We start from the raw sequence: 25550 nt of genomic DNA, 5'->3' as shown, positions 1-25550 counted from the left end.
GCTCAGAAAAACGTTGCATCGTGCTCTGTCAGAACGTGACCGCTACAAATGAATATTATTGGGATGTGAAAACAGCCGACCATGTGTTATCCGGCTCTGTGGTGTGCGATGCTCCGAGAAAGAGCAGAGGTTGTTTGCTGGACCCGTGGCGCGTCTAGCGAATCTAAGTGGTTGAGCCATTGACCAGCATGCGCTGCACTAACCCTGTTTGGGCACAATATATCAACGGACAAACGTGAGTGCTCAGGCACATACATGCATGCAACCCTGCAGTTGCACTGAGCGTGTTTTTCAGATAATGCATTGCTACTAACCCTGAAGACTGAGTATCAAATAGCATTTATGTGATTGCTCAAGTCCTATACCGTCAGTCAAGTCCTCCAGTCAAGACGCAACGTGAGACGTCGCGGAACCCGAAAACTGCTCAATCAGTAGTGGAAGAACTCTTCTCTGGTCGAGACCATATCATTGTTCCATAACTCTCTACCGGCTGTCACAGTCTTCACTGGCAAACCAATCTGCTCAATGGCAAAGCTGGCCGCTACACTCCCAGAAATAGCTGCTTTTCGCAAGTCGCCAGTCCTTGCCAGGGTCACAGTGAAAGCACCAAGAAATGTGTTGCCTCCACCAGTAGCATCAACCACCTCGGAACTGCTGTGATAAGGCGGTAGCCAGAACTTGGTCTGAGCTGAGACGGCGAAACATCCATGCTCACCAGCACGGACAACAATGCCACGACCAGACGCTGGCACGTCTGGCGGTGATGAAGCCTGTAGCAAGCTTTCAGCACATGACTCTATGACAGAGCCATCGAACGAGGACGTATCCTTCCCATAAAGGCCTAGCAGCTCAAGGTGGTTTGGTGAGAAGATGCCTACATGTCGGCAGGCTTGGCGATGCTCGTCAAGTCTCTCCGGTGTACACAGGCTCGGAAAGGGTTCCCACACTAGGAGAGGGCGCTCTCCAAGTCCAATTCGGCTGCGCAAGCGCACAAGATCTCCTACCTCTTTGATGACTTTTTCAGGACAGAATAGCATGTGAAAGGAGCGAGATGAGAGTAATTCGACCGGCAAGCAGCCCGCTGCTGGCTGGAGTGGAGTTGTCAAGTAGCGAAATGTTTTTCCTGTAACTCGTCAGCACTCTTACAGCTATTACCTCTGCAATACCTCCACTACTCACGCCCAAATGCGTTATCATGGTACTCAAGTAATCCGCGCGTTGATTTCCTGGCGTCATCCACGCTCATGGTGATTGTAATGCCCCAACCTCTAATAAGCTCCACTATCTCGTGTGGAAAGTCGTGACCAGCCATGATGAAAGACCCAACCTCCCCAGCATTTGAAGGTTCCGTCGCAATGCGAGCACCCAGGGTGCTGTAAGCCCCGGAGCCTCCTGGATAACCTTGTAGAATGTCACCGCTTGGGAGGTGAAGCTCATCTAAAACGATCATGCCGAGCGATACAAAGTGGAGGGGAGGGGAGTCTTCCATCTTCAATGATGGGGACTATGTGGATAGTTACGCTTCCTGTTGATGCTAATCCGTAGTTTTACGCGCTCTGTCCCGAATGGTTCCGTATTGTGAAGTGGAAGGGAGTCGGAGAGAGGTCCGCGAGCCAAGTGGGTCCGCAGAACATACCTACCTAAATTCATCGGGTATGCAAGCCGACATCATGAGCTAAGAGCGGAATCGGAGCCGACGTGAGACAAGATAAGCAACCCGGCATGTCTTGAGAAGCAGATTGCTCGTCGCATCTTCAAGGCATGTTGTATTCGCGGTGCTCATCATTATGTTGGCACGTTTCAATGCCCAGCAGTGGCTAACGAGAGAAAACTGGAGGCTGCAAGCCAAGGGCTCATCCCACGCAACACGGGATGGCTGGTCTAACGAGGACGTCGACGTGGTCCCGGCTGTAAAGCGGACTTGGAGAACGATAGACTACTTGTGGCTTTGGTTATCTGACGGGGCCAACGTAGGAACTATGCAGCAAGCAGGTTCCATCGTCTCACTTGGACTGAGTTGGCGCGAAGCTGCTGTGGCCATGTAAGTCACTCTAACTAAGTATCTATGATTGTTTAGTCACAGTATTGATCAGTAGGTTTCAGTGCGGTTGGCAATTTGATTATAGGAAGTGCTGTAACTCTCAATGGTGCCATCGGCTCCAGGCATCACATACCTTTCTCCATCGCCTCGCGCGCATCGATGGGGTTTCACTTCTCATACTTTGCTGTAGTCTCTAGACTCGTGTTGGGTTTACTCTATTTTGGGTTCGTTCAGGCCGCGCCAACTAGTTGTGTGTTGTCACGCACTGACAAATCCAGTATAAACACATATATCGGTGCATCGTGCATGCTTATCATGCTGGAGTCTATCTGGCCGTCGTTGCGATCCTATCCTAACGCATTGCCCAGCTCGGCAAGCGTTACTAGCAACAAGATGATCGCGTACTGCGTCTTCTGGACACTGCAATTCCCATTACTTTTGATACACCCTCGAAAGATGCGCTGGCTGTTCTTTATCAAATCAACGTGCGCCATCATAGCAGCCTTTGCAATGCTTGGCTGGGCTGTCAAGGTTGGCGGCTCTGGTCCTGTATTCGGCCAAGTGAGCAAACTACAAGGATCCCAGAGGAGTTGGGCGTATCTTGCAGGTTTCAACATCGCAATATCAGGTAAGACGACTTTGGCCATCAACATGTCCGATTTGACGAGGTATGCCAGACAACCTTCGGCGGCGTACTGGCAGATGCTTTTCATTCCGGTTGTGTACTGGACTTTTTCTTTCATCGGCATCGTCATCGCATCTGCTGGGCAGGCTATATACAATGAGCTATATTGGGATCCGACCTCTATCATCGCGCTCTGGACCAATCGTGCCGCAGCCTTCTTCTGTGCGTTTGCGTTCGGTCTCGCAACGCTTGGCACAAATATCAGCACGAACTCAATCGCGACTAGCAATGATCTCGCATTCCTGGCACCTGAATGGGTGAATCTGCGACGTGGAGCCGTGATTACATCTCTGATAGGCGGATGGGCAACATGTCCCTGGAAAGTCCAAGCGAGTGCGAAAAGCTTGACAACATTTCTATCCGGCTACGTGATCGTACTTGCGCCGTTAATTGCCATCATGGTTACAGACTACTGGATCATCCGGGGTCGCAAACTAGACGTTGCTGGACTGTACAACAACGAGGGACAGTATCACTATTGGAAAGGGATAAACTGGAGGGCACTGGCCACGCTCCTGATCGTGGTCCCCATCAACCTTCCGGGACTTGTCGACGCTATTAATCCGCAAGTCTCGGTTGCTGCGAGCTATGCCAATTTCTACAAAGGCAGCTGGCTGACATCTACATTCATGGCGGCATCCGTGTACGTCACATTGAGCATGGTACTTCCACCCAGAGCAACGTCTTGCGACGAGACGGCCCGCGAAGCTGTCGATCCCAATGACCGTGCTGAGAAGCCGGAGACCGGCTCGTTGCGTGGGAAACAAGACTGCCACCTTGCCGCGGGATCGTCCGAGCTAGTCTAGTTCAGTTCCAGGATAGTAAGACTGGCGGTATTGATCATGTCTCGCTGAAGCCGAAGACTAGGTGAGCAGACTCTTACAGTCGGAAAGGACAACGTAAGGAGAGGGAGTCCAATACCACACATGTTAGAAGTTGATCTAGTATCAGTCCATGTGATATGCGTGGTGTGCTCAGTAATCTGTAGCCAAGGGTCCCAGAAAGCTTGTCAGAATAAGCATTAGTGCCCGCTGCACTGGCGATCCCCCGCCTACAACGCAGGCGAATACGAGCTTTGCGCTCCCAAATTCTTACGTCTCGCACCCTCCGATATGGCCGAGCAAGACCTGTTGCCGCAGATACGAGCTGGTCATCTGGTGCTGCATTGGTTCGCTTGAGCCTGATGACAATGTTGCACAATCTGGGTGAAAGCCCCCAGCGTGCGACGGCCGTGTCACCACCGGCCTGTTCACTCGGTGCTAAAGCCTTGCATGCGTCCTGTGCAGTGGCATGCCGGTGGGTGGCTTGTAATGGGATAGCGGCTCCCCACATCGCTGACATCTCGCTCCTCCAGTGATCGATGTGATCTCATCGCGAAGTGCGTTGCTCTGCAGCTCTAATCTGGAGTGATCGACAGTTGCAGCGATGATGCATCCCATCCACGACCAGGCGCATAAATACTGCCCTTGCCCCTCGTGTTAATTGCAATGACCCTCATAACGCCCATCTTTCAGCTGTACATTCAAAGACTTTCAATCCAACATGCTAACTGCACTGGTTTTATCATTCGCCACAGCCGCGCTGGCTTCCAACGCCACAGGTCCTTATGGTCTGCACATCAAGGGCAAGACGGATACAAGTATTGACGGTCAGTAGCCACCGGGCCTCATGTATTCAATATATTTACATACTTATCGGGTTGACAGGCTACGGGGGTGCCTGCCATGCGGGCGCTGCGATAGAAGGCATCTGCTATGGGGCTGGGTCGCTTAACACCACTGCAACATACTCACAATTCTATTTTAACTACTCGGGGTATAACTCGGAGACTGGTGAGGTCAGCCCGTACGGTTGGGTAGAGTGGCAGCTCCCGTACGTGGACCAGAACGGCGAGACCGCTTTTGAGCCTGAGGCCTTGAGTTTCAGCGCGAACTTGTTCTCCAATGTCGCTGCAGGCCTCTTCCAGCCCGGCTACGAAGGCGGCACCATCTTCCAATACAACGAGAACGGCCTACTGTACATTACCGGTGGATACGATGACAGACATAACAACGAAACATATCCAAACCCTCCAACGTACTTCGGCAACACTAGCAGTTTTCACCTCTGCTATCAATTCACAGGAGGGTACTATTACCAGTCGATTGCGTGGGTGTCAGGTACAGCACCGCCTCAGAACCCATCATGTGAGCCGGTAGACCTGTCGTTGCAGTTGATTTGAGAAGGAAATAGTCGGCCCAGACAAGCACTACTGTATGGACTAAAGGATAGGAACTGTGTTTTGCACGGGATTACAGTCGGAGCACCTAGTAGCTTATAAACGTAATTATCCTAATTTAATAATATCGACAGCCTGTTCACACTCCCTAGCCTAACCTTGCACCATGTCTATGCTTTATGACTTGAAAGTCAGACAGATTCAATGCATACTTCAGTTCACATGCTTTGCAAACTCCCCGTGAAACGCTGTGTGTCATAGCAGACTGTGCTTGGCTCCGTATAGCTGTTTCTGTCGCTCCAGAACGACAGGATGTTCAATGACCCCAGGCTGCAAGGTGCTGAAGTCGAGGTTCACATCATTCTCTACGTCAGGGAACGGGCCCATTGGCGTAATGGCCAGGGGGTTGATTTTTTCATGGCTCTTTGTATACTGTTCCACGATTGTCAGTACAGCGTATCCGGCGGTTGTCGCACCACCTGGTCCATCTACTTACGTTCTCCTTGATATGTCTAAAGTCGGTTGTCTCGCGGAATCCCTTGACATTCCAATACAGGTTCTTCATCCATTCGTGGATCACCGGATAATTCCCTCTGATCGTCCCAAGGTTACATTTGAAGTGTTGCACGTAGACAGCGTCGAAACGAATCACTGTCGCATACGCTCGAACATCAAGCTCTGTCAACTCTTTCCCCAAAACATACGGCCCCTTGTTGCCGTAAATGATCTTCTCCAGTTCATTAAGGGCGGCAAATACCGTTGGGACATTCTTGTCGTACGTCTCCTGATCGGGAGCAAACCCTGCCTTATAGACACCGCTGTTGAGATCTCGTTGCATCCACACGCTAATCTCGTCGATCTCGGCCTTGAGGTTATCTGGATAAAGATTGAGCTGTCTCTCTGGGCTTCCTTCGGGTAGGATCTCATTGAAGCCCGTCTGCATCCATCGGAGCATCTCAGCACTCTCGTTGTTGACAATTGTGTTTTCCTTCGTATCCCACAGAAGCGGAACGCTGTATCGGCCTTTGTAGTCTGGGTCTGCCTTGAAGTACACTTCATGAAGGTACTTAGAATGAAAGAGATTGTCTTCGGTTGCTCCTTCGTACACGTCACCAGCACCCTGTGCCCCTGGGAACTGCCAGCCCGGCCAGCCTTTATCGTCCCCTTTGGGGTAGGGCTTCACGATGGAGATGGGGATAGCATCCTGCAAGCCCTTCAGGTGTCGTAACAGATTTGCCCGGTGTGCGAATGGGCAGAACAACCCCACGTATAGATGATAACGGCCAGCCTCTGGGGGGAACCTCGAGCCCGGGCTTACTACGCCATGCCAGGAGTCATCTGGGCCAGCGTGGACCGGCTGAGCCGGCTTCGACGTCGACATCCTGAAACCAGAAAATGGCACTCGCTTGCAGAGCGGTGGACCAGAATGATAGGTCTGATCGCGCGCTACAATTCTTTGAAGGTGTTTTGCAAATCTGGCGGTTCGTGGTAGGGCAAGGTACTCTTGTGGCATCGTGTGCCGTGGAAGACGAATGCCCCGCGCCAGTGCCCCACCTCGACCAGGGGTGAGAAAGACGCAAATGTTGCTGGGAGGTATCTATCTGATCACCAAGCAGAGCCCAGACATAAATTTCCGTGGCAATGCGGCGCTCCTAGAGAATTTCTACTCGAACAACTCCAGCATATTGACTCGTGTAATTGGTGCCTAGAATGTATATATATCATAAATTGGTATATCTTGCCATGCGTGCAATACTCTGAGTTGGCTAACACGGAACTGTCCTAAGAACCCCCCGATGTGTGGGATCCATTATACGTCTATGAAAGCCGGCAATCTATGCCTATGGTTTGTCATTGTCTAATCGCCTCCTAGTTGGAAAATCGTGATTTGTCAGGCAAACGCATAAAATCCCTTTTTGAGGTATCCTTCGGCGATTTCGTGCTTCTCTGCACCCTGTAGTAGCAGGCTAAGGGCAATGGAAGTCGCGCGTCATCGCGGGGGCAATTATTAATCCAACCCTGCATAGCCGATTGGCCATGACGACTTCGTGCAAGTGAAACATATCTAATCGCACGCAAGCCAACCGTCTTCTATATTAACAAGGCAACCCCCCTCAACACCCCAACTCATGATTTTATACCCATACAAGGAGCAGCCGTAACTGACACAGGAACTCTTGTGTGGCATCCTTCCAAAGTAGCATTCATGACGTCCAAATTCTACGCAGTGGTACTCGGTGCAGGCCCTGGTACAGGTATGCCCTCCTTGATGAAGCGAACTGATTGAGCGCAACCTAACATGAATGAAGGCCGCGCCTGTGCCATTAGGTTCTCAAAGGCCTATCCAGTCGTCCTTCTGGCGCGCTCTTCTCAGAGCTATCAAGACACCGTCAAGGAGATCAACGATGGGGGAGGAAAGGCCATTGGGATTGACACGGATGCGACTAGTGTCGAATCTCTCAATGCTGCTTTTGAGACCATCAAGAAAGAGCTTCCGGACCACAAGCTGGCTGCTGCCATTTGCAATGCAGCAGCTGGCTTGAAGCCTCAGCCCTTCATCGAGATCAAGCCGGAGCAACTCGAAACTAGCATAGATGTCAACATGTGAGTACCACGACCTGAAATAAGTCACACATCTGTTCTGAGACCTATGGTATGCAGTCGCGGGTTCTTCAACTTTGCCCAAAAGACCCTTCCGCTCCTCGAAGAATCGGTCTCGACTTCCAAGTACCCACCCACATTGATCGTCACCGGCGCAACTGCCTCAGTGAAGGGATCATCAGGGTTCTCGGTCTTTGCGGCGGGCAAGTGGGCCAAGAGGGCGATGACTCAGTCTATTGCTCGCGAATACCAGCCAAAGGGGGTCCACATCGCCCACGCCGTTATCGACGGTGTTATTGATATCCCCAGAACGGCGGGATATAAGGTCAACGGTGGCGTGGAGGATGGCAAGATCCGCGCGGACTCGGTGAGTGTATCCCCCACGAACAGGAAAGCTGATGTCAGCTGACTGATTGCAAAACAGATTGCCGAGACATATTGGAGCTTGCACACCCAGCATAGGTCTGGTTTCACATGGGAAGTCGATATTAGACCATTCGTGGAAAAGTGGTAGGGGGGAAAAAGAGACGAGGATTGTTGCGGTGGCGGGGGCTTGTCCCATCGATGATGTCGGACGACATTATGATGTCACCGTTAATCATGGCATACATGGGATATAACATGTTCAACCTGAAGCTAATGAGTTGGGCCCGTTGTTTTAATGCCATATATATTGCTTCTATCGTTCTGCACGAACGCTAGTATGCCTTGTCTGAGCCCTCAAGGATTATACGAGATGACAAGAAGCAAACATGTTCGACAGAGGATGAGAGTGGATTATAGAGCAAGATGATCATTTTAGGGTCCTCTGCTACCCCGAGCACCGAAGGTTGTTGATACGTGGATCATAGGGTCATAAAGGTGATGTCTAGTCTAGAAAGCTGCTCTGACCAATTCTGCAGGGGAGCAGAATTGGTCTGAAGTGGCTAATCTTTATTCTCATCTTATCTACGATAAGCTATTTTAGTGCACCCCTAGGTGCACGCATCAGTTGTATTTATTACCAGCTGCGGGACATTATCGTGATAAAAGGGTATACCACGCGTAATCCACGAAGAGTAATTGCTGGCATTCCTACATGGTCCTAGTGAGTGATGGGGTCTTATGAGATACTGTGTGATGGTGACAGGATTGGCAGTGGTGTCAGTGAAGGGCACTGTGTCGTGGGTCCAGACAACCGCCAGACGTGGGGGCAAAATCGGATGGAGCTGGGCTTCACCACCAATGATGATCCACGCCACCGAACAAGAGAAGAACGAAGATTGGTACAAGAAATAGGTAAAACACGCTCCAGTTTAGTTTGTGTCACACCAAACCGTGGGTGAGGACATCTAAATTCACTTGAGTTGGTCCTTCAGCTGCTGTATAGGGGCCTACCCTCGGGTTATCGTTATTCCGCACCCTCGTATACCCCCTATATCGTGACAGTTGGGATGTGGATAGCAACCAGAACATGTGATAGGTGAATCAATTGCAATCGCAGAGTGGATGTCCGTACCCGACCCAAGTTCGCATACACTAGCCAGTGCAGCTTGTGGTCAAGTACACAAAAGTGGTGATAAACGGCCCACCACCAATCACAAGTCAATTTGTCATTTGTCAAGTTGACCAACCTAGGGCAATGTGCCAGAGTGGTTAATGGGTGAGCCTCGAATTTCCGAGTTCAAGCTCATGGCTTCGGCCGCACAAGTTCGAGTCTTGTCATTGTCGTGATTCCCTTATGGCAAGTTTGCCTTGTCCTTTTTGCCCATGTGTGCTGGTGGGTCGCTTCGGATCGAAGATTTCTCCTCCATGTTAAAGATTCGAAGGTTGGGTTGAGTTTCAATGTTAAGGCGCACTATCCGTGTGGGATGGCCAGCATGTTCTTGCTCAGGAGGGCCAGAAGGCACAGTGAAATATGATATAAACGGACGGAACCGTGAGCGTCGTTGATGGATAGATATAATGCTGTACCAAATTCAGTACTCGGGTATCATGAAACCGTCCGTCGCCTGCCAACTCCGAGCCTCCAGGAAGAGGCTATGCATCGTGATAAAGTGAAAACAGGCTGTCTGGTGGCCCGTAAAATCGAAACCCCATCCCCCCCCTCCCAAAATTCCACAAAGGTCCTGCCGTCATCTGAAGATCCTTCTGCCCCCAGCACGTGCAGCAAATCTGTCGACGCCGTTACCAGTCTGCTGATGCCACATCATCAGCTTCCCTCCAGAGCCACCAGTCGCGCCCGATCTCTGCCATCTTCGATATGCCTCTTGTAGGTGCTCAGGGCGCAGAGGGGCCTGCCGACGGTGCTTCGAAGCTTCGCTGAGCTCGGTGTCACTATCCTTGTCGCTGGGAACGTCGGTCTGCTTCTCGCCTGCGGCAAGGTGTTCCCTCTGAATGCGTCGCGCCTCCTCCACCATGTCCCCCAGGAAGAGTTTGCACACGACCTGCATGGCCTGGGGTATGCTGGGCTGTACTGATTGGGACGTGACAGAGTTGATGTACTGTCAAAAAGTTGGTTAGCCCGGGCGCAGACGAGGGCGACGGCGCGATGCTTGGGAAATGATTACCTTTCTGACGTTGCCGATCTGGATCTTGGACTGATGCCAGACCTCGTATCTGTGGAACTGCTCGTCCGTCATCTGCTGCTTGACTATGGCCCGAAGCCGCTCCTCCTCCTTGATCTCCTCTTTAGATCTCGCGGCGGAGCTACTGTTGACGTTCTCGGGGATCTCCATGCCGCCCCCGGGGCCGTCGCCATCATCACCGTCGTCGTCGGCACCGGCGCCGGCCTTGTTGGCGCCGCTGGCGTTGCTGACGGTACTCCGAGCGACGCCATTCACGGCACTTGGCGTGCCGCCCCTGGCAGCCTCTTCGGCGGCTTCACGCGCTCGCTCGGCCTTGGACTTGCGGCCGCGCTTCTTCTTTGCGGGCGCAGCGCTCACCTGGCTTCCGCTGACCAGGCTCATGGTGTCGACGCTTGGGGACCTTCGGTAGCTGGGGGAGAAGACCTGGCCTTGCGACTCGTCCGGTGGGAAAGAGGTCTGGCGGAGGGGGTGGGCTGAGGCGGACGACGTGGCGGACATGACCGATGCTTTGCGACGCTTGACGGAGGGGTTGTTTGTGGCCAGGTCTGCGGCAGCCGAGCCTCGCTTTTTCGATGGCGGAAGCTGCGCTGAGGAGTACGGGGGCGAACCGGCAGGCGAGAAGGCGGGAGGTGGTGACGCCATGGCGAAGCTTCGTGGGCTGCGTTGGCCTGGCAGGGGAGAGTTGAGGGCTCTGTATCCCTTGGTGGGTAAGTGTGGGAAGTTGCGTAGGGCGGGCGAGGATGGCGGAGCTGTTGCGTTTGCGGGTTTGGTGTTTGATCAGGTGTCGACGATGATCAGGGCGGAAGGGAGCGGGATGGAACAGTGTATGGCCGGGTCGCGAACGGGGGGTGCACAGGCGTCACAACTGAATCTGGTCTGCGGCCTGGAGACGGATGCGAGCCGGAATGTGGCGGCGCGATGGTGAGCTTGAGGCCGCGCGAGCATTGAATATGGAGACCGAAACCCGAGACCCAAGACGTCGTGAGGGTTGAATGTCTTGCAGCGTGGAAGCCCCCGAGCTCATTTCTGCCGGCACACTAGCGCTAGCCGGGGTCTCACCGCCTGCCCCGGGCCGGCGGGCTCTCGGCAGCCAGCCCTGTTCTGATCGGCGCGTCGGCGCCTGTGACGCCTGGGCACCTGGCAAGCCTGGCAAGCCTGGGCGGCGGGCAACTGGGCTCTCGGCTGGCCATGGCTTAACGAAACTCGAAACTGGTAACTGGAAACGTGGGGTCCTGCTCTTTGGCGGGGCTCAACTCGTCGTCGGGGGTCGGTCGGCCTTTGACGTAACCTAGAGCAGAAGCCCAGAAGCCCGGAACCGATCCTGGGCGACTGCATTGACTAACTCCCCAAGCTAAACCCGGCCGACAGCGGGGGGGTCTTCCTGCGCAATTGGGGCGTCCTATTGGAAAATAATTTTCTGGGCCGTTGCGACAGGCCCCCGAACCATCATTCAGGGTCCTGGAAGCTCTGCCCTGGAGCTCAGTGCACGTGTAAGTTGACTAACGTATAGCAAACAACACTCCCCGCGCCTTGCCATCGACCGTCTCTCGAACCGAAGCGTATGCTAGGAGGCATAGCCCTGTCGTGATTCCCTATATATTCTCTCTCTCCTTCCACACAGGAATCCTCCCTCGGGCGCGGTTGCGAGTCTCCGACAATTGGCGGATTGCGTCGGCGACATCTTGAGCGACTTGATTGACTAGCTGACTCGCCGATTTATCCCATCGTATGACGCTCTACTCCTAGGTCCGAGCAATTCTGCAGCCACGCGCGACCTTGCAAGATCCTCGCGCGCAGATCAGACCTCGAGAGGCACGTCCGAAACCATGGCCGCCCCCGATCAGTCGAGCAACTCCAGCACCGGCGTGTCTGACATAGACGATGCCGTCAATGGCAATGCCCACCACGCTCGCGACAGCAGCAAGAAGTCGAGCAAGAAGAAGAGAAAGTGGAGATCCAAGGACGGCGGCGCCGACGAGTTCGAGGGCCGCTCTTCTCTGTCCAAGCGCCGGAACAGTCTGCACAAGGCCGCGAGAGACCCCAGGGACGAGCCCGAGGGCAAGCAGCGCAAGAAGGTCAAGGCCGAGGGCGTCATCACCAGATCCCCCAGCCCCGTCATCGACTTTGACGGCTTGAGTCGCCCCAGTAAGATATGCCCGCCCCTGCCCGTGCGGCCGTGCGCGTTCGCCTGCTGACAGCTTAGCCCGCGGGACCCGCGAACGCCTCGAGGAGAGCAGCGAACAGGCCGCCGAGCGCCTCGAGAAGATGCGCGCCGCCGTCCGGACGATCCTCGAGTGCGTCGGCGAGGATCCCGACCGGGAGGGTGTCTTGGACACGCCCACGCGATACGCCAAGGCCATGCTCTTCTTCACCAAGGGCTACCAGCAGAACATCAAGGACATTGTCAACGACGCCATCTTCCACGAGGGGCACAACGAGATGGTCATCGTCAAGGACATTGAGGTTTTCAGTCTGTGCGAGCACCATCTCGTTCCCTTCACGGGCAAGGTAGGTAGCCTATGGTGGGCGTACTTTTGGGAGGGGCCTGACTGACACCCGGCCAGATGCACATCGGCTACATCCCGAACAACAACGTCATTGGCATTTCCAAGCTGCCGCGCATCGCGGAGCTGTTTGCGCGCCGTCTCCAGGTCCAAGAGCGCCTCACTAGGGAGGTGGCCAATGCCATCATGGAGATCTTGAAGCCGCAGGGAGTCGCGGTCGTCATGGAGTCCAGCCATCTGTGCATGGTGATGCGCGGTGTCGAAAAGACCACAGCGACCACCATCACAAGCTGTGTGCTGGGCTGTTTCGAGCGCAAGGAAAAGACGAGAAACGAGTTCCTCAGCCTCGTCGGGCTCAATCGCAGGGTCTAGGCAGGCAGGCATGATATGAAAAGTGTGCATGTGGTTATGGAGTTTGGGCGTCACTTGTGGGATTTCAACATCAGCCTACACCGAGGCACAACAAGGGTTGGTTTTGCATATAAAGCATCTAAACGTGGTCTCAACGCCGACCCAGAAAAGAGGCAACTCAACGGAAGCATATGGGGAGACACATCCCTATTCAACATGTAGTATAATGATATCACAACCGGCAACAGCGCTCGTTGTCACTGTCCACCGCCGACTACCTGCTGATTACTTAGTTCACCAGTCTTGTCTCTACCCATCTCGGAGGTGCTTCCATCATGTTTCAGAGATAGCCCGTGTCAGATCTTGCGTGGGGCTGGCACAGCTAAACATTATCTTATTGAGCAGTTGAGTTATCGTTTCCCTTCAGTATAACCTCTACATCAGGATATGCCGTCTCCGTGGCTAGCCACTGGCGTTCATCCCGTCTCTCGTCATTTGAAGAGTTCGACTGATCAGTAGCATCCTCAGCGGGCGCACGAGTTGCGATCCAGAGATCCTGCGGGTTCCCGAATTCGGAGCGAGTCGGGATTTCATACTCAGAGCTCCGTTTGTCACTTGTGCCTGGCTCTCTTTGATGGCGGCGCCGAACGACGTCCTGGGGGCCGAATGAGGCTGTCGTAAGACCAACCAAGGCCCCAGTCAGAGTCGCGACGATGTAGCCCCGGAGCTCGAGATCCTCGGCGGCATCCTCCTTCTCCAGGGCAAACTTCTCCTTCTTGCTTCTCCCGTCCCGACGCATGCATTTGATCTCCTGCATGACATACTGCAGCACCGGCTCTGGACATCTCGTGCGCTCCGCACACACCTCTGGTCGTCTGGCGTAACGCCGCGTCACGTCTGTCGCCCCATCGCGGGAGAAGGCGATGGCGTAGCTCAGCCGCTTGCCCCAGCCCTCGGTGTACAGTCGGGGGTTGTCCCAGGCCCCCTCACACACATCGACGTGGACCCAGCGCTTCCTGTGCTCCGAGAAGACTTCAGTCCAGACGTGGTCTTCGGAATTCCAGATCCACCGGACACGTGCTCCCATCGCTCGGCACAGCATGCCGAAGCAGTTCGCCCACTCTCCCACCCGCCCACACCGTGTCTCCATCAGCTTCCAAACGTCGGCATAGCGCGGAAAGCGATGGTATGCCAGACACTCCGGGTTGGAGCACTGGTAGAGCTCTACACGGAGAGCGCCGCAAGCACCCTCCTCCGGCGTTGGTTGGGTCATACCCTTTGGAAGCGTAGGATTCTCGCATGCCGGGCACGAGGGCGAGTTTACCCACATGAAAAAGCTTCGTTTAAACCAGCGCATCAGCGCGCGTATCGTACAGTCTTGATACCCCCAGTCAGGGTCCCTGCCGTCGCCTATGCTCTCGGCTCGGGCGACGAAAACGTTCCATTCCTCTTCGGCTTCGCTATAGATGCGATCCAGGGGTACGGCCTGGAGAGCCTCGTCGAGAAGCCCTGGGTTCTCCCACTTCATCGGCGATTGTGAAAGCGACATAAGAAGGCTTCGGAACTTCTGGGCCCCCCGATCTCCGGCTGGCGGTGGGACGGGAAATTGGGGCAAGTTGCGTAGAGACGCAAACGAAGGCGGACTATCTCTAGGTTCTGATGTCCCTGCGTTTGGTCTCTTTATCACAGTCCTCAATTTCGCCTTGTTTTGCAAGTCGTTCCAGCGCTTATCTCGTACACGAGATTCAAACTGCATCGTTAATGCATGCGCCCAATCCGAACTGGATAGTGCGGACGTGGTTGAGGAATTGAACGTGGCCTCAATGCCGCTACATGAACGTTCTTTACTATCGTGTAACCCGGGTGACATCTCTGTCCGTTTGACCCTCGTGGTAGGCCGTTTTGCGTCAATATGAGGCCATCTGGTCATTGGTGTACGGATTGCGAAAGCAGGCTGCAAATCCTCGGTTCTGGCTGTGGGTAAACTTGGTACCTGTCCGCTGCGAACCAAGATATCTTCAAAAATGTGTACAAAGGGGGTAATAAGTCCAGTGCCACCATCGGGAGACCCTGCGACCAGATGGCCATACAACGCACCTGACGAAGCATCTACGACCCAGGATCCGCAGTCGCCCACTTCGAGACGATCGCTGAACGCTGCAGTCAACATCTCACGATGAGAGCTGGTACCTGGCGCTTTGCCATAAGCTGGAGTGGCCGACAGCATGCCTGGTATGCAACCGCGCGATGATATCAAAATGACAGACGTGTTGTCTGACGGCGCTTTTGCAACATCTCTGACCACCAACGGTGGCTCCGATGCACCCTTCAATGGTATCGCATTAGCACGTCGGTGCTTTTGATCCACCACCTCTATCAGTGCGTAGTCCAGGGCTGTCCTGGAACGTCTCCAGGGTGATAAGAACACTTCTCCAGGGTGCTCGAAAGTTAACTCTTGATCCTGACTGGATTGATAAGCACTTCGAGCCACAGTGGCCGCTGAAGCCTGGGAGAATTGATTGGGTGCACATTGTGCATTCTGGTCTGCGGTCCTTGCTGTAGGTCCCGAGGCTCTTGGAGCATCGCTTATGACAAGGCCCTTGATATCATCAGAAACTTCGCTTTGACCTGCTGCGGTGCCACCACATGGGGTATCGAGATCCTCGCTGCCATCAAAGCTACACGCATCATCATCGGAATCGTATTCCTCTCCTCTCTGAGGCCGGCCTACCTCCTCGAAAAACGCGTGTGCCGCCGTGGTGTAGAAATATTTGCCATTCACCTGAATAACACCACCAAGAGTTGCCTTTGATAAGGTTGCCGTCTGACTGTCATACCTTCTTATACCTAGCGGCGTCCCAAGACCATGACTGGCACGCGGCGGCCATACGAAGGTTGTTTTGCGGCAATCCTGGCCTGCCTCGTGCCCACCGGCTAAAGAGACGAGTTGATCAAAGTCTGGCGGCCGTGGCATGTGGCCCGTTTTGAGTCCCGGATATCTGTCCAAAATGCCGCTATCCTTGATGACATTTCGAATCTCTCGTCTATGTGCCGCGACTTCACAGCAAAAGATGATGGTCGGACTGGAGGTAGTCGAGGTCTTACCCATCATGTATATCGACCATGTCACCCAACTGGTGAGGGGTTCGACACATCGATTCAAGTAATTCTTGATATCGGGAGCGATGCACTTGAATGCCTCGCGCGCCTCTCCGACCGCTTCCCATACCGAGTCCTTGCCGATCTTGGAAATCAGGCGGCCGACTGAGCGTTCCGGGTTCGGCCATGATTCCGACTTGTCATGGCCCCTTCGAAAAACCGACGACAGTCCGGTCTCGCGAGACGTCAGCCTGGAAGGCGAATATCGAGTTGATGCCATCCCAGCACTGGGTCATAAATCCCTGGATCTCGGGTTGGAACACAAGCTTGATCAAATAACTGGGCCATTTTCAAGATAGCAGTCTTGGGGTTTACAGTCAAAACTCTCAGCTTGCGGTCCAAAGGAGGCAATGGGAGTCGTCATCAGCTTCGCGGCCACTCCTCGGTGACTGGTCTTGGCGCTGAGGCTGAAGGTGGTGTGCATCCCACGGTGGAGACTGATTGGCTCTCTCGATCCACATCTGCAACCACTGAGGCCAGTATTCGTACGTACTGACCAGGGGTCAATCCCAAGGATAGTGGTGGTCATAAACAATCAGAGCATTACAAAGATTCCGAAAATTTAGAGTTTCTGGAATCACAGAGAACTATATTCCAGTTGATTAGCATATTTGTAGGCTTGTGCACCGCTTTGCACCAACTTCACTCAATGGATTCTAGTCTATTAGACACACCCTATGACCACCTGACTAAACTCAAAATTACCGACGCATTTTGGGGCAACGATTGCAATAAGAGATTGAGTGAGGCGACGATTGGTCTATCGCAATTCTGGACATACTACGGCAAAGAATGTGCGCATGCGCTCCACGATGGGGGCCGTCATATCGCGCTAAGGACGCATCTGGATGTCGTAGAGTTAGTCCATGATATTAGAGAAGGCCACCATAGGGACACGATCAAGAAAAGTCTGCAGTCGAAGCTAGCAGAAACCCACGAAAATGAAGACGAACTGCTGGATAACTCTATCGACCTAGCTGCGAGTTTACTGCTCATGTGCGACTGCGGAAGTAGCTCCTCACATGGATTCTCGGGCCGCGCCGAAGTGCGATGGAAGGCTGGGCTATCCCTGCGGGGGTTTCTTGCAATTTATTTTGGCCAAATACCTGTTCTCGGTCATGAGAAAGTCAAGCTGGAGAGGAATTTCATCGGCAAGAACCTTGAGCGCATCGCTGGCATTAGGATCGTTTGGACAGATAACCTAGCAGACCACCTGCGGCTGATAGACGACGACACCAAGGTGCAAGTGTTCCATCATGCCTCCTTCCTGGAATATCACCGTCGGAGGTAAGCAAAATTCCCATATACCCGTTGTATCATGTCTGTATTGACCAATCACTACAGTAGCGAGAGCCTCTTCCCACCAGGCCTAGCACTCGAGACGATACAAACCTTGGCCCTGCTGTTCCCATCCACAGATGGCGAGACCAAAAGATGGCTGTCAAGATTCACTGAGGTAGATCAACGGGTGGCTCAGTGTGGTCGTTTAAAGACAGACCTCCGACAAATCGAGAGGTTCACGTTTTGGAGGGACCGGCTTGTGATGTTGAAGCAAGTTTTCGACGAAGCACAGCCGCGATCTCTCATGCAATGGTGGCATGACCGTCGCAACGGCGTTCAGTGGTATACATTCTGGGTTGCCGTGATGGTCTTAGGGCTAACCGTGTTCTTTGGCTTGGTTCAAAGCGTCGAGGGAGCTTTACAAGTTTGGGCATCGTTCCACGCTCTGGACTCTGCAGGCTGAGTAGACACAGTGAATTGCTAGGTACCGTCGTGTGGTGTAATTTATATGACTTTCGAAATTGACCTGGTCATCTTGCGTAGCATCCGGTTCCAGCTCGAAACAGAACGTGTTCTACATAGCACGACCGAAAATTGGACCGCGGTGTCGAAGCCACTTAGACATCGCTAGTACACAATGGAGAGAGCTAATGAATGCATCATCGTGATACTGCGGTAATCTTACTCTAGCATAAGGTTATCGCGTTGATTCACTCGAACATTTATCTATGGCCAAGGCAAACCAGCGAAGCTTGCGGAACGGCTACAGAACTAGTTGCTATCCCAGCAGCCTCTACCACCTGGGTTCGTAGGTGCCGGAGGGTGGCTTTTGAAGGTATTGGAACCGATCGAAAACATGGCAAGAGAGGCTTTGATCGAGACGACAGATTCTAACGAGGATGGAAGGGAGGAAATTCGAAGACAAGAGAGACGCCGGCTTGAAGCCGAAAGTTGAGACAAAATATGGTGCCGTGGTGTGGTACTCACAGACTGATCGATGCGACTTTGGGATTCGAGCCGAGGTGGCTCTTTGACAGTGACACAGTAGCTCAATGCTCCTCAGGGGGTTTGCTGTTGGCACAACTTTTGGTTACTGCCCGCTTGGCCTCACACGTACAGCAGGCTAGGCGACAAGTTGTCTGCCACATCTCTGGGTGGCTGGGACATTCTGGTTCGCACGGCGAAAGACATCGTTATAGTTGCCGTCTCGTATGTTAGCTTCCTCACTGAGGTCGGGGATTCTGAGGATAGGATCCCAGTCAGGGGCTGGTTGAGCTAGCGAAAGTGGGGCGTGACGGGTGTCGTCAAAACATCACGATAAAGCCAGAGTGCACCGCGCTACAACGCGTGACTGACCAGAATGCGATTTACGTCAATTGCTGCTTGTGCGAAATGGGGGACTTCGCCGCCGCAGATCTTTCCGACGCAGCCCTGGGAGGCTCGATCAGTATCGAGGATGGTCGTTTCGTCGACGGCTACGGCCGCGCCCTGATGTTGCGGGGCTTCAATGTGTCTGGGGGCTCGAAACTGCCTACCAAGCCCAATGGTTTATCTCATCTCACCGACGGTTTCTACGAGCACAGGACCGTGACCTTCACCGGCCGGCCATTTCCTCTCGGGGATGCTCACCTTCATTTCCGCCGCTTGCAGGCCTGGGGCCTCCCATTCATTCGGCTGCTGGTCACATGGGAATCGATCGGGCATGCGGGCCCAAATCCGACCACGGACCTAGACCTGGAGTACATCGCCTATCTCCGCCAGCTGATCCAGATGATGCCGCAGTATGGGATTAAGTGCTTCATCTGTGCACATCAGGATGTATGGAGTCGCTTCAGCGGCGGCAGCGGCGCACCAGGCTGGACCTTTGAGGCTGCTGGTTTGAACATCGAGGCCTTTACCGACACTGGTGCCGCTTATGTGCATGGTCAGGACGAGCTTCGAAGGGCGCAGGCGCCCGTGAATGAGAAGGAGCCCAGCGGCCCGTTTGTGTGGCCGTCCGGGTACCAGAAGCTGGCTGCATCGACCATGGCTACCCTGTTTTGGGCGGGTGACGCGTTGGCGCCAGATCTGCGATGTCGTCGATCCCCTCTTTCGGGTTCGGGCGAGCCAGAAGAAGTCTCGGTCCAGGAATTCTTGCAAGGTGCCCTTGTCGAAGCGTTTGGACGACTAGCGGATGAGGTCGCCGGCCTCGAGGCATGCGTTGGATTTGAGCCCATGAACGAGCCGCATCGCGGTCTTGTGAACCTGCACGGATTCCACAACTGGAACTATGACACAGACCTTCACATTGGTTACTATCCATCTCTGGCACAGGCGCTCGCGCTTGGGAGTGGTTATGCTCAGACCGTGCCTTACTACGTTAAGTCCTGGCCTTGGCCAACGCGTCAATCTCATCAGTCGCTGGTCGACCCCCTGGGCCGATCCGCTTGGATAGATGATGTATCAGGCGCTGGCACTGATCGTCCTCGTGGGTTGGGTAAGTGTGTATGGCGTGCGCATGGCGCGTGGGACTGGGACGAGAAGAGCCAAAAGCCGGTGGTCCTCAAGCCTGACTATTTTGAGTACGACCATCGGCCAGGATCTGAGGGCACACGTATTGAATGGTATCGCGACTGTTACTCCCCTTTCCTCCGCAGGTTTTCCGAACGTGTGTCACGCAAATCTCCAAAGTATTTCTCGTTAGTGGAACCGATACCCAACGAGTTCATGCCCCCTTGGGCCGGCGAGAGTGCTGGCAATCGCGTCGACCAGGGGCCACGACAAGAATACGCTGTCCAGACGGCGCTGCCTGTAAATGATCGTCCACGCAACCTTGTGTATGCGCCACACTTCTACGACCTCAATGTTCTATTTAGCAAGTCCCACGCCTGGATGAGCGTCAACGTGCAAGGACTTGCTAGAGGCATGTTCGTTCTGAATGGGCTCTATTTCGGATCCTCCGGCCTACGTCGGAATTATCGCAAACAGATCGGTAACATTGTCGCTTATGGCCGTGCCTCACTTGGCAAATTGCCAGTCGTCATTGGCGAGATAGGCATCCCCTACGACATCAATAACGGGCATGCGTTTCTGACGGGCGACTACGACAAGCAACGGGACCTCATGGGAGCCCTCATCAGCTCCATGGAGGATAATTTAATCGACGGGTTCTCCCTGTGGAATTATAACCCTGATAACAGAGTTGAATACGGCGACGGGTGGAACAGGGAGGACTTCTCAGTCATCAATGGTGATGACGTTATTACGGGTGACCAGTCAGACAGACAGACCAAAGTACGCCCGGACTACCGCAATGCCATTCACGAATCTGATGAGCTATATCGCGGCTGCAGGGTCCTTGATACGGTGATCAGGCCGTACGCGGTGAAAGTCGCGGGCGTTCCACGACGCTCGGATTGGAACCCGCGCACGCTGCGATATGAGTTTGAGTGGGCCAGCCGTGAGCTGACCGAGAGAATGCCCAACGGAAAGTGTTCAACAACAGAGATCTACATCCCAAGCTACCACTACAGCAAACACAAGCTCCATATCAAGGCCAGCCATGGCCTGGCTTGGTCATTTGATGAATCTAAGCAGACCTTGTTTATATCCCAGAAGGATATAAGCGCGTCCCTAGGCCAAAAAGTCTCGATTGAGATCGATGCAGTGCAGACGCACTTGATGCAACGGGTACGACAGCAGCGCGAAGCGTTGTCATCACATGGATTGGGGACGTTGGTACCCCCTCTGCTCATTGCGATGTGGGAAACTGTTACTTTTACCTATCTCGCTTTGCTAGCTATCTCAATCCCTGGGGTTCTTGGCGCTGTATTATTCTATGAGCTGCTCAAATGAGAGCTTCTACTGCCAGACCCGACTATATTCAGATTTAGAGATAGAAATGTCTATATACGTGTTAATTCTGCTCTCTACATCACGTCAGACTATGCCTTACTCTTTTCGACCGGGGCAACAACATGGAAGCAGACTTCCACAATTCCTTCGTCAGGGGTTGGCCGGGTTGGGATGGATCTAGTGCTCCAGGCGATACGCCATAGGAGCCGATCTGGGCCTCGATTGCTGAACTGAAATCGGTGTACACCTTGATTGTGACTCCCAAGGTGGGGACCAATGGAGTCTGGCTACCTAAGTATTCTGGAACTTTTCATACAGAATTTGAGTCGAAACTATTTCGACCTATGAAGCAAATCACCTGTAACGACTTCCTTGTGAGAGTAAACTGGCCTGCATGAGGATATCAACCCCTCGTGTATCCGTTCCGTATAGAACGCCACTCATAGGAATACATTGAAGACCACCGGCCTACTCGACGGTTAACACAGATGCATGCGCGATTCCAAGGTCTGAATGATTGTTTGTAAACAAAGCTGATACTCGTCTGTATGTTCCCTTTATCGATCCTGCTTTCACCCCTATTATCCTAATGACAACCGCTCAATAGCCAGGTCTACTCTCATGCCTCTTGGGGAATATGATTTGACACCCGCCATCGGTGGAGCAAATGCTTTGCCTTACCTGCCCCTTTGTTCACTGAGGTATCTGGTAGAATGGTGTTGCCATCTACTTCATGTATTTTCTGAAGGCCAACATGGAGATGACAGGCAATTGTGGTTGAGAAACGAGGGGTAGTGAGAGGTGAAACTGAAAGGACTAATTGTCACTATAGCGGCCTGCAAGGGAATAGATAACATGTGCCGTTTACAGATAATCGAGTTTTCCCATACGTCACAGGGGTGTAGTTATAAAGAGTTCCATACCTGACCTTGCGCGGGCCGAATCGTTCTTCAGCAAGGGACAGTCGATCTACCATCTGCCTGGTCCTGATTGACAAGGGAAAATGAAGCGGCCGCTTGGCTCATGACACGTGTTTCGGCTGATTGGCAGAGTAAGAATAGAAAACCCTGATGCCAGCCTACCACTGTCCCTTCACTAAATCTGCACCGCATCGAGGTGCCGAGCCTTGGCAGCTTGGGGCGGAGAGTTGACACGGGCTTCTAGCGACGTTCTGGGCTGGACTAGTTGCCCGACGATGGCAAAGACTGTGCGATAACGCCTGCACTTGCTCGTAGAGTCGTAGAGAAGAGAAAATCTCGGTCGAACTAGCACGGCGCTGTGGTGATTTATCGTACCCACACCCGACGTCATACTGCTAGCCCTACACGATTCGCCCGGCCTCACTCAGCGGTCCGAGAGTGGAGACACACGGCAGTTTAGACCCGTTCCGCACAGCATCCCTGTAGATCCTTGAGAGCCTCAACATGGCCTTCAAATTTGCATTCGTGTATTTGCCTCTGGGGACATATGATGTGTATGATTGAGGGGGTCCGGTTCCCTCAGTTCTGGATACAGAACAACCCCCCCGGAGAAATTTCCAACGGCCAACGTGACGTCAGGCCCGTGAACAGGGCGCTGGGCCACATCTCAATGTTTAGTCGAGTTTCGCGGTCGCCGGTCGGCGGCTTCACGGTGATATGGTGGACCAAGCGATATCGTTCCACCTTGACCTGAGGAAATACGCCGACGGCGCCGAGCGATCGTGTCGTCAAGGAAACAAAATGGCAGGTGTCTCTCTTCTTAATGCTCCTTCCTCCCTCCCTCTTAGAGCAAACCTAGCTGCATAGCTCCCGTGGCAGCCATAGCTCCTATCCCGACTCTGCCATCATGTCTTATTATCTTCCCTCATTTTCTGCGCCTCCGTCGAGGCCTGGGTCACTCGCAGCTTCCAGGGCTAATTCCACCTATGCGGGTGCCCGCAGCAGGCCCAACAGCAGGCCTGTCACGCCTCGGGCAGTCTCTACTGCTCCGACAACGCCTGCAATTCTTTCAAGGGCGAACAGCAAGACGAGCGAGGAAGACTATACTCCTGAAGAGAACTCTGAGATTATACGGAATGAGAAGGGGGAACCAATGATTGGTAGGATCGTCGGAGGGAAATATGTCGACCCTGAAAACGAAGACATCGATGCAGATTGTGGTCCTATCAAACATGTGGACATCGATATACCACTCACACTCACAGAAATGGTCAAGCACAATGACAAAGAGTACATTGTCCTTGCCTTCGCCACGGACGATAAGGAAAACCCTTTCAACTGGAACCCGTGGTACAAGAGAAGCATCACGACGATACTCAACCTGATGACACTATTCATCGGTCTGGCTACAACAGCGTACAGCTCCGGTATCGACAGCATGGTTGCAGATCTGGGCGCGTCCAACGAGGAAGGACAACTTGGCTTGTTCACTTTCAACATTGCCTGTGCTATCGCGCCCATGATCCTGGCCCCGTTCTGCGAGCTTGTGGGAAGGAAAATTGTCTACGCTGGTGCATTTTTCTGCTTCACGGTTCTATTCATTGGACTGGCCCTTGCGCAGAACATCGGTACCATTATCGGTCTCCGATTACTCCTTGGACTTTTTGGGTGTGTCGGTACCATCCTTGTAGGCGGTACGTTCGATGACATGTATGAGCCGCACAAGCGTGGCCTTCCTATGGCCATGTTCAGCTTCGTCGCTATTTTTGGCACTGTTGCCGCCCCAATCTACGCTGGTTTTATTGATCAGTCTCTCGGCTGGAGGTGGATTGAGGGTATTCAGGGCATTGCAAATGTTCCCCTCTTGATCCTCATCGTCTTCTTCTTTCCCGAAACCCGTGGTGGCGCCCGTCTCCACAAGCGGGCCAAGGCACTTCGCAAGGCGACTGGCGACGATCGCTATGTTGCGGAAGATGACATCTACACTCCTGACATCAAGTCTATGCTGAAAGCTTCCTCCGTCAAGGCTGTTCGAATGCTGGCCACCGAGCCCGTCGTGTTCGCATTCGGTCTGTGGATTGCGTTCTGCTGGTTCGTTGTCTTTTTGTTTCTGTCGGTCATCCCGATTACTTTCAACGAGAAACGCGGTTGGTCTGAGGGTGTGAGTGGCTTGCCTTACATATCACTCGCTGTCGGGACTACGTTGGGATGGATGGCACATCATTTGCAGATGTGGAAGTATAACAAGCTCCAGGAGGATCCTAACGTCAAGGTCCTTCCAGAGCACCGTTTGTATGGCGCCATGTGTGGCGCTGTCTTCCTCCCCATCGGACTCTTCATCTACTCTTTCACCCAGTATGCTTTCTTGTCATGGGTTGGCCCTGTCATCGGTCTCGCACCTATCGCATTCGGCATCTACTTCGTTTTCGAGAGTACGTACAGCTACACAGCAGACTGTTACGGAGACAGTGCCTCGTCTGCGATTGCTGGACAGGGTCTGATGCGGAACACGTTGGGGGCGGTATCACCTCTCTTTGCCAGTGCATTTTTCCACAATCTCGGGAGTCAATACGCTGGTCTGCTTTTGGCCCTGCTCGGCACTCTACTGAGTCTGATTCCGTTTGTTATGTTCAAGTTTGGATACAAACTCAGAGCTCGTAGCAAGCTTGCTAAAGAATATTAAGCTCCATACGCTGCGTAGTGTGTGTAGTCAGTTTTAATCACAATAGAATCGTATATGAAGGCTATACCTGTCAATTTGAACTACCACTCGATCGTCACATGAAAATTGCCTCGCTGCTTTCTGCTTTGGTTTCCGAAGACATACCTTCACAGTTGGATACTATCCACCATGGCAATTGAACAGGGTGTGCTCTGATAAAACCGTGACTGCAGCGATGCATCTGAGTTTAGGATAGATGCATCATCGAGCGCCGACTTTGCGTAAGCACCCAACTAGCTGAATCCAACGCCACAGGCGCCTATTTGGGTAGGATAAAGCTGCTGCCCACCAAGTCTCCAGATATATGTTTTGTTTAGTGGTGTGAATTTCCAAGTCTAAGGCAAATATGGTATTTTCGTTTCGTACTGCTGATAGCAAGACTTGAATTCAATCGTGTTGTAAGTCTCAGAGCAGCACGGATGTATCGGCGACTGGCTCCAGAAGCTGCAAACACTCCAACAGTTCAAGGCTGAGGAAAAGAAGACGGCTTCTCTCCCAAGTTGCTGTGACTGCTGTATTCACGTATGCACGGGCCACCTCTCACAGCTTGTCTCACCGGCGGAACTTCACCAAACGAGCCACTTCTCCCAATCCGCGGCATTAACGCATTGGGAATTCTCATGACTCTGGCGCGGCCTAGCCAAGATGCCTCAGAACTGGAGAAAAC

At 53.2% G+C, this 25550-nt stretch overlaps 11 protein-coding genes across 11 annotated transcripts; 7 read left to right on the top strand and 4 right to left on the bottom strand.

Moving 5' to 3' along the window:
• Positions 1-428: 428 nt before the first annotated feature.
• Positions 429-1489, bottom strand: JN550_011716 (uncharacterized protein; the record flags this gene model as incomplete). Its single annotated transcript, XM_049310111.1, has 2 exons — positions 429-1123; positions 1180-1489. 2 exons carry the CDS (start codon positions 1487-1489, stop codon positions 429-431), a joined length of 1005 nt encoding a protein of 334 aa, XP_049166342.1.
• A 298-nt stretch (positions 1490-1787) lies between these two features.
• Positions 1788-3532, top strand: JN550_011715 (uncharacterized protein; the record flags this gene model as incomplete). Its single annotated transcript, XM_049310110.1, has 3 exons — positions 1788-2041; positions 2104-2265; positions 2320-3532. The coding sequence occupies 3 exons, from the start codon at positions 1788-1790 to the stop codon at positions 3530-3532; spliced, it is 1629 nt and encodes a 542-aa protein (XP_049166341.1).
• Positions 3533-4268: 736 nt separating this feature from the next.
• Positions 4269-4947, top strand: JN550_011714 (uncharacterized protein; the record flags this gene model as incomplete). The annotated part of the gene is made up of 2 exons (XM_049310109.1): positions 4269-4374; positions 4433-4947. 2 exons carry the CDS (start codon positions 4269-4271, stop codon positions 4945-4947), a joined length of 621 nt encoding a protein of 206 aa, XP_049166340.1.
• A 252-nt stretch (positions 4948-5199) lies between these two features.
• JN550_011713 (uncharacterized protein) lies at positions 5200-6325 on the bottom strand (the record flags this gene model as incomplete). The annotated part of the gene is made up of 2 exons (XM_049310108.1): positions 5200-5376; positions 5441-6325. 2 exons carry the CDS (start codon positions 6323-6325, stop codon positions 5200-5202), a joined length of 1062 nt encoding a protein of 353 aa, XP_049166339.1.
• Positions 6326-7150: 825 nt separating this feature from the next.
• On the top strand, positions 7151-8059 carry JN550_011712 (uncharacterized protein; the record flags this gene model as incomplete). Its single annotated transcript, XM_049310107.1, has 4 exons — positions 7151-7199; positions 7254-7548; positions 7606-7912; positions 7970-8059. The coding sequence occupies 4 exons, from the start codon at positions 7151-7153 to the stop codon at positions 8057-8059; spliced, it is 741 nt and encodes a 246-aa protein (XP_049166338.1).
• Positions 8060-9659: 1600 nt separating this feature from the next.
• On the bottom strand, positions 9660-10754 carry JN550_011711 (uncharacterized protein; the record flags this gene model as incomplete). The annotated part of the gene is made up of 2 exons (XM_049310106.1): positions 9660-10028; positions 10095-10754. The coding sequence occupies 2 exons, from the start codon at positions 10752-10754 to the stop codon at positions 9660-9662; spliced, it is 1029 nt and encodes a 342-aa protein (XP_049166337.1).
• A 148-nt stretch (positions 10755-10902) lies between these two features.
• JN550_011710 (uncharacterized protein) lies at positions 10903-12988 on the top strand (the record flags this gene model as incomplete). The annotated part of the gene is made up of 6 exons (XM_049310105.1): positions 10903-11033; positions 11116-11395; positions 11464-11602; positions 11859-12257; positions 12316-12620; positions 12677-12988. The coding sequence occupies 6 exons, from the start codon at positions 10903-10905 to the stop codon at positions 12986-12988; spliced, it is 1566 nt and encodes a 521-aa protein (XP_049166336.1).
• Positions 12989-13361: 373 nt separating this feature from the next.
• Positions 13362-16346, bottom strand: JN550_011709 (uncharacterized protein; the record flags this gene model as incomplete). The annotated part of the gene is made up of 1 exon (XM_049310104.1): positions 13362-16346. One exon carries the CDS (start codon positions 16344-16346, stop codon positions 13362-13364), a length of 2985 nt encoding a protein of 994 aa, XP_049166335.1.
• A 429-nt stretch (positions 16347-16775) lies between these two features.
• JN550_011708 (uncharacterized protein) lies at positions 16776-17870 on the top strand (the record flags this gene model as incomplete). Its single annotated transcript, XM_049310103.1, has 2 exons — positions 16776-17413; positions 17471-17870. The coding sequence occupies 2 exons, from the start codon at positions 16776-16778 to the stop codon at positions 17868-17870; spliced, it is 1038 nt and encodes a 345-aa protein (XP_049166334.1).
• Positions 17871-18799: 929 nt separating this feature from the next.
• JN550_011707 (uncharacterized protein) lies at positions 18800-21241 on the top strand (the record flags this gene model as incomplete). Its single annotated transcript, XM_049310101.1, has 1 exon — positions 18800-21241. One exon carries the CDS (start codon positions 18800-18802, stop codon positions 21239-21241), a length of 2442 nt encoding a protein of 813 aa, XP_049166333.1.
• Positions 21242-23068: 1827 nt separating this feature from the next.
• On the top strand, positions 23069-24844 carry JN550_011706 (uncharacterized protein; the record flags this gene model as incomplete). Its single annotated transcript, XM_049310100.1, has 1 exon — positions 23069-24844. The coding sequence occupies one exon, from the start codon at positions 23069-23071 to the stop codon at positions 24842-24844; it is 1776 nt and encodes a 591-aa protein (XP_049166332.1).
• Between the last annotated feature and the right edge of the window lie 706 nt (positions 24845-25550).

The sequence above is a fragment of the Neoarthrinium moseri genome (assembly GCF_022829205.1).
Source record: "Neoarthrinium moseri strain CBS 164.80 chromosome Unknown scaffold72_Wmoseri_CBS_16480, whole genome shotgun sequence".
NCBI classification, from domain to species: domain Eukaryota; kingdom Fungi; phylum Ascomycota; class Sordariomycetes; order Amphisphaeriales; family Apiosporaceae; genus Neoarthrinium; species Neoarthrinium moseri.
This window is presented reverse-complemented; position numbering and strand designations above follow the sequence as displayed.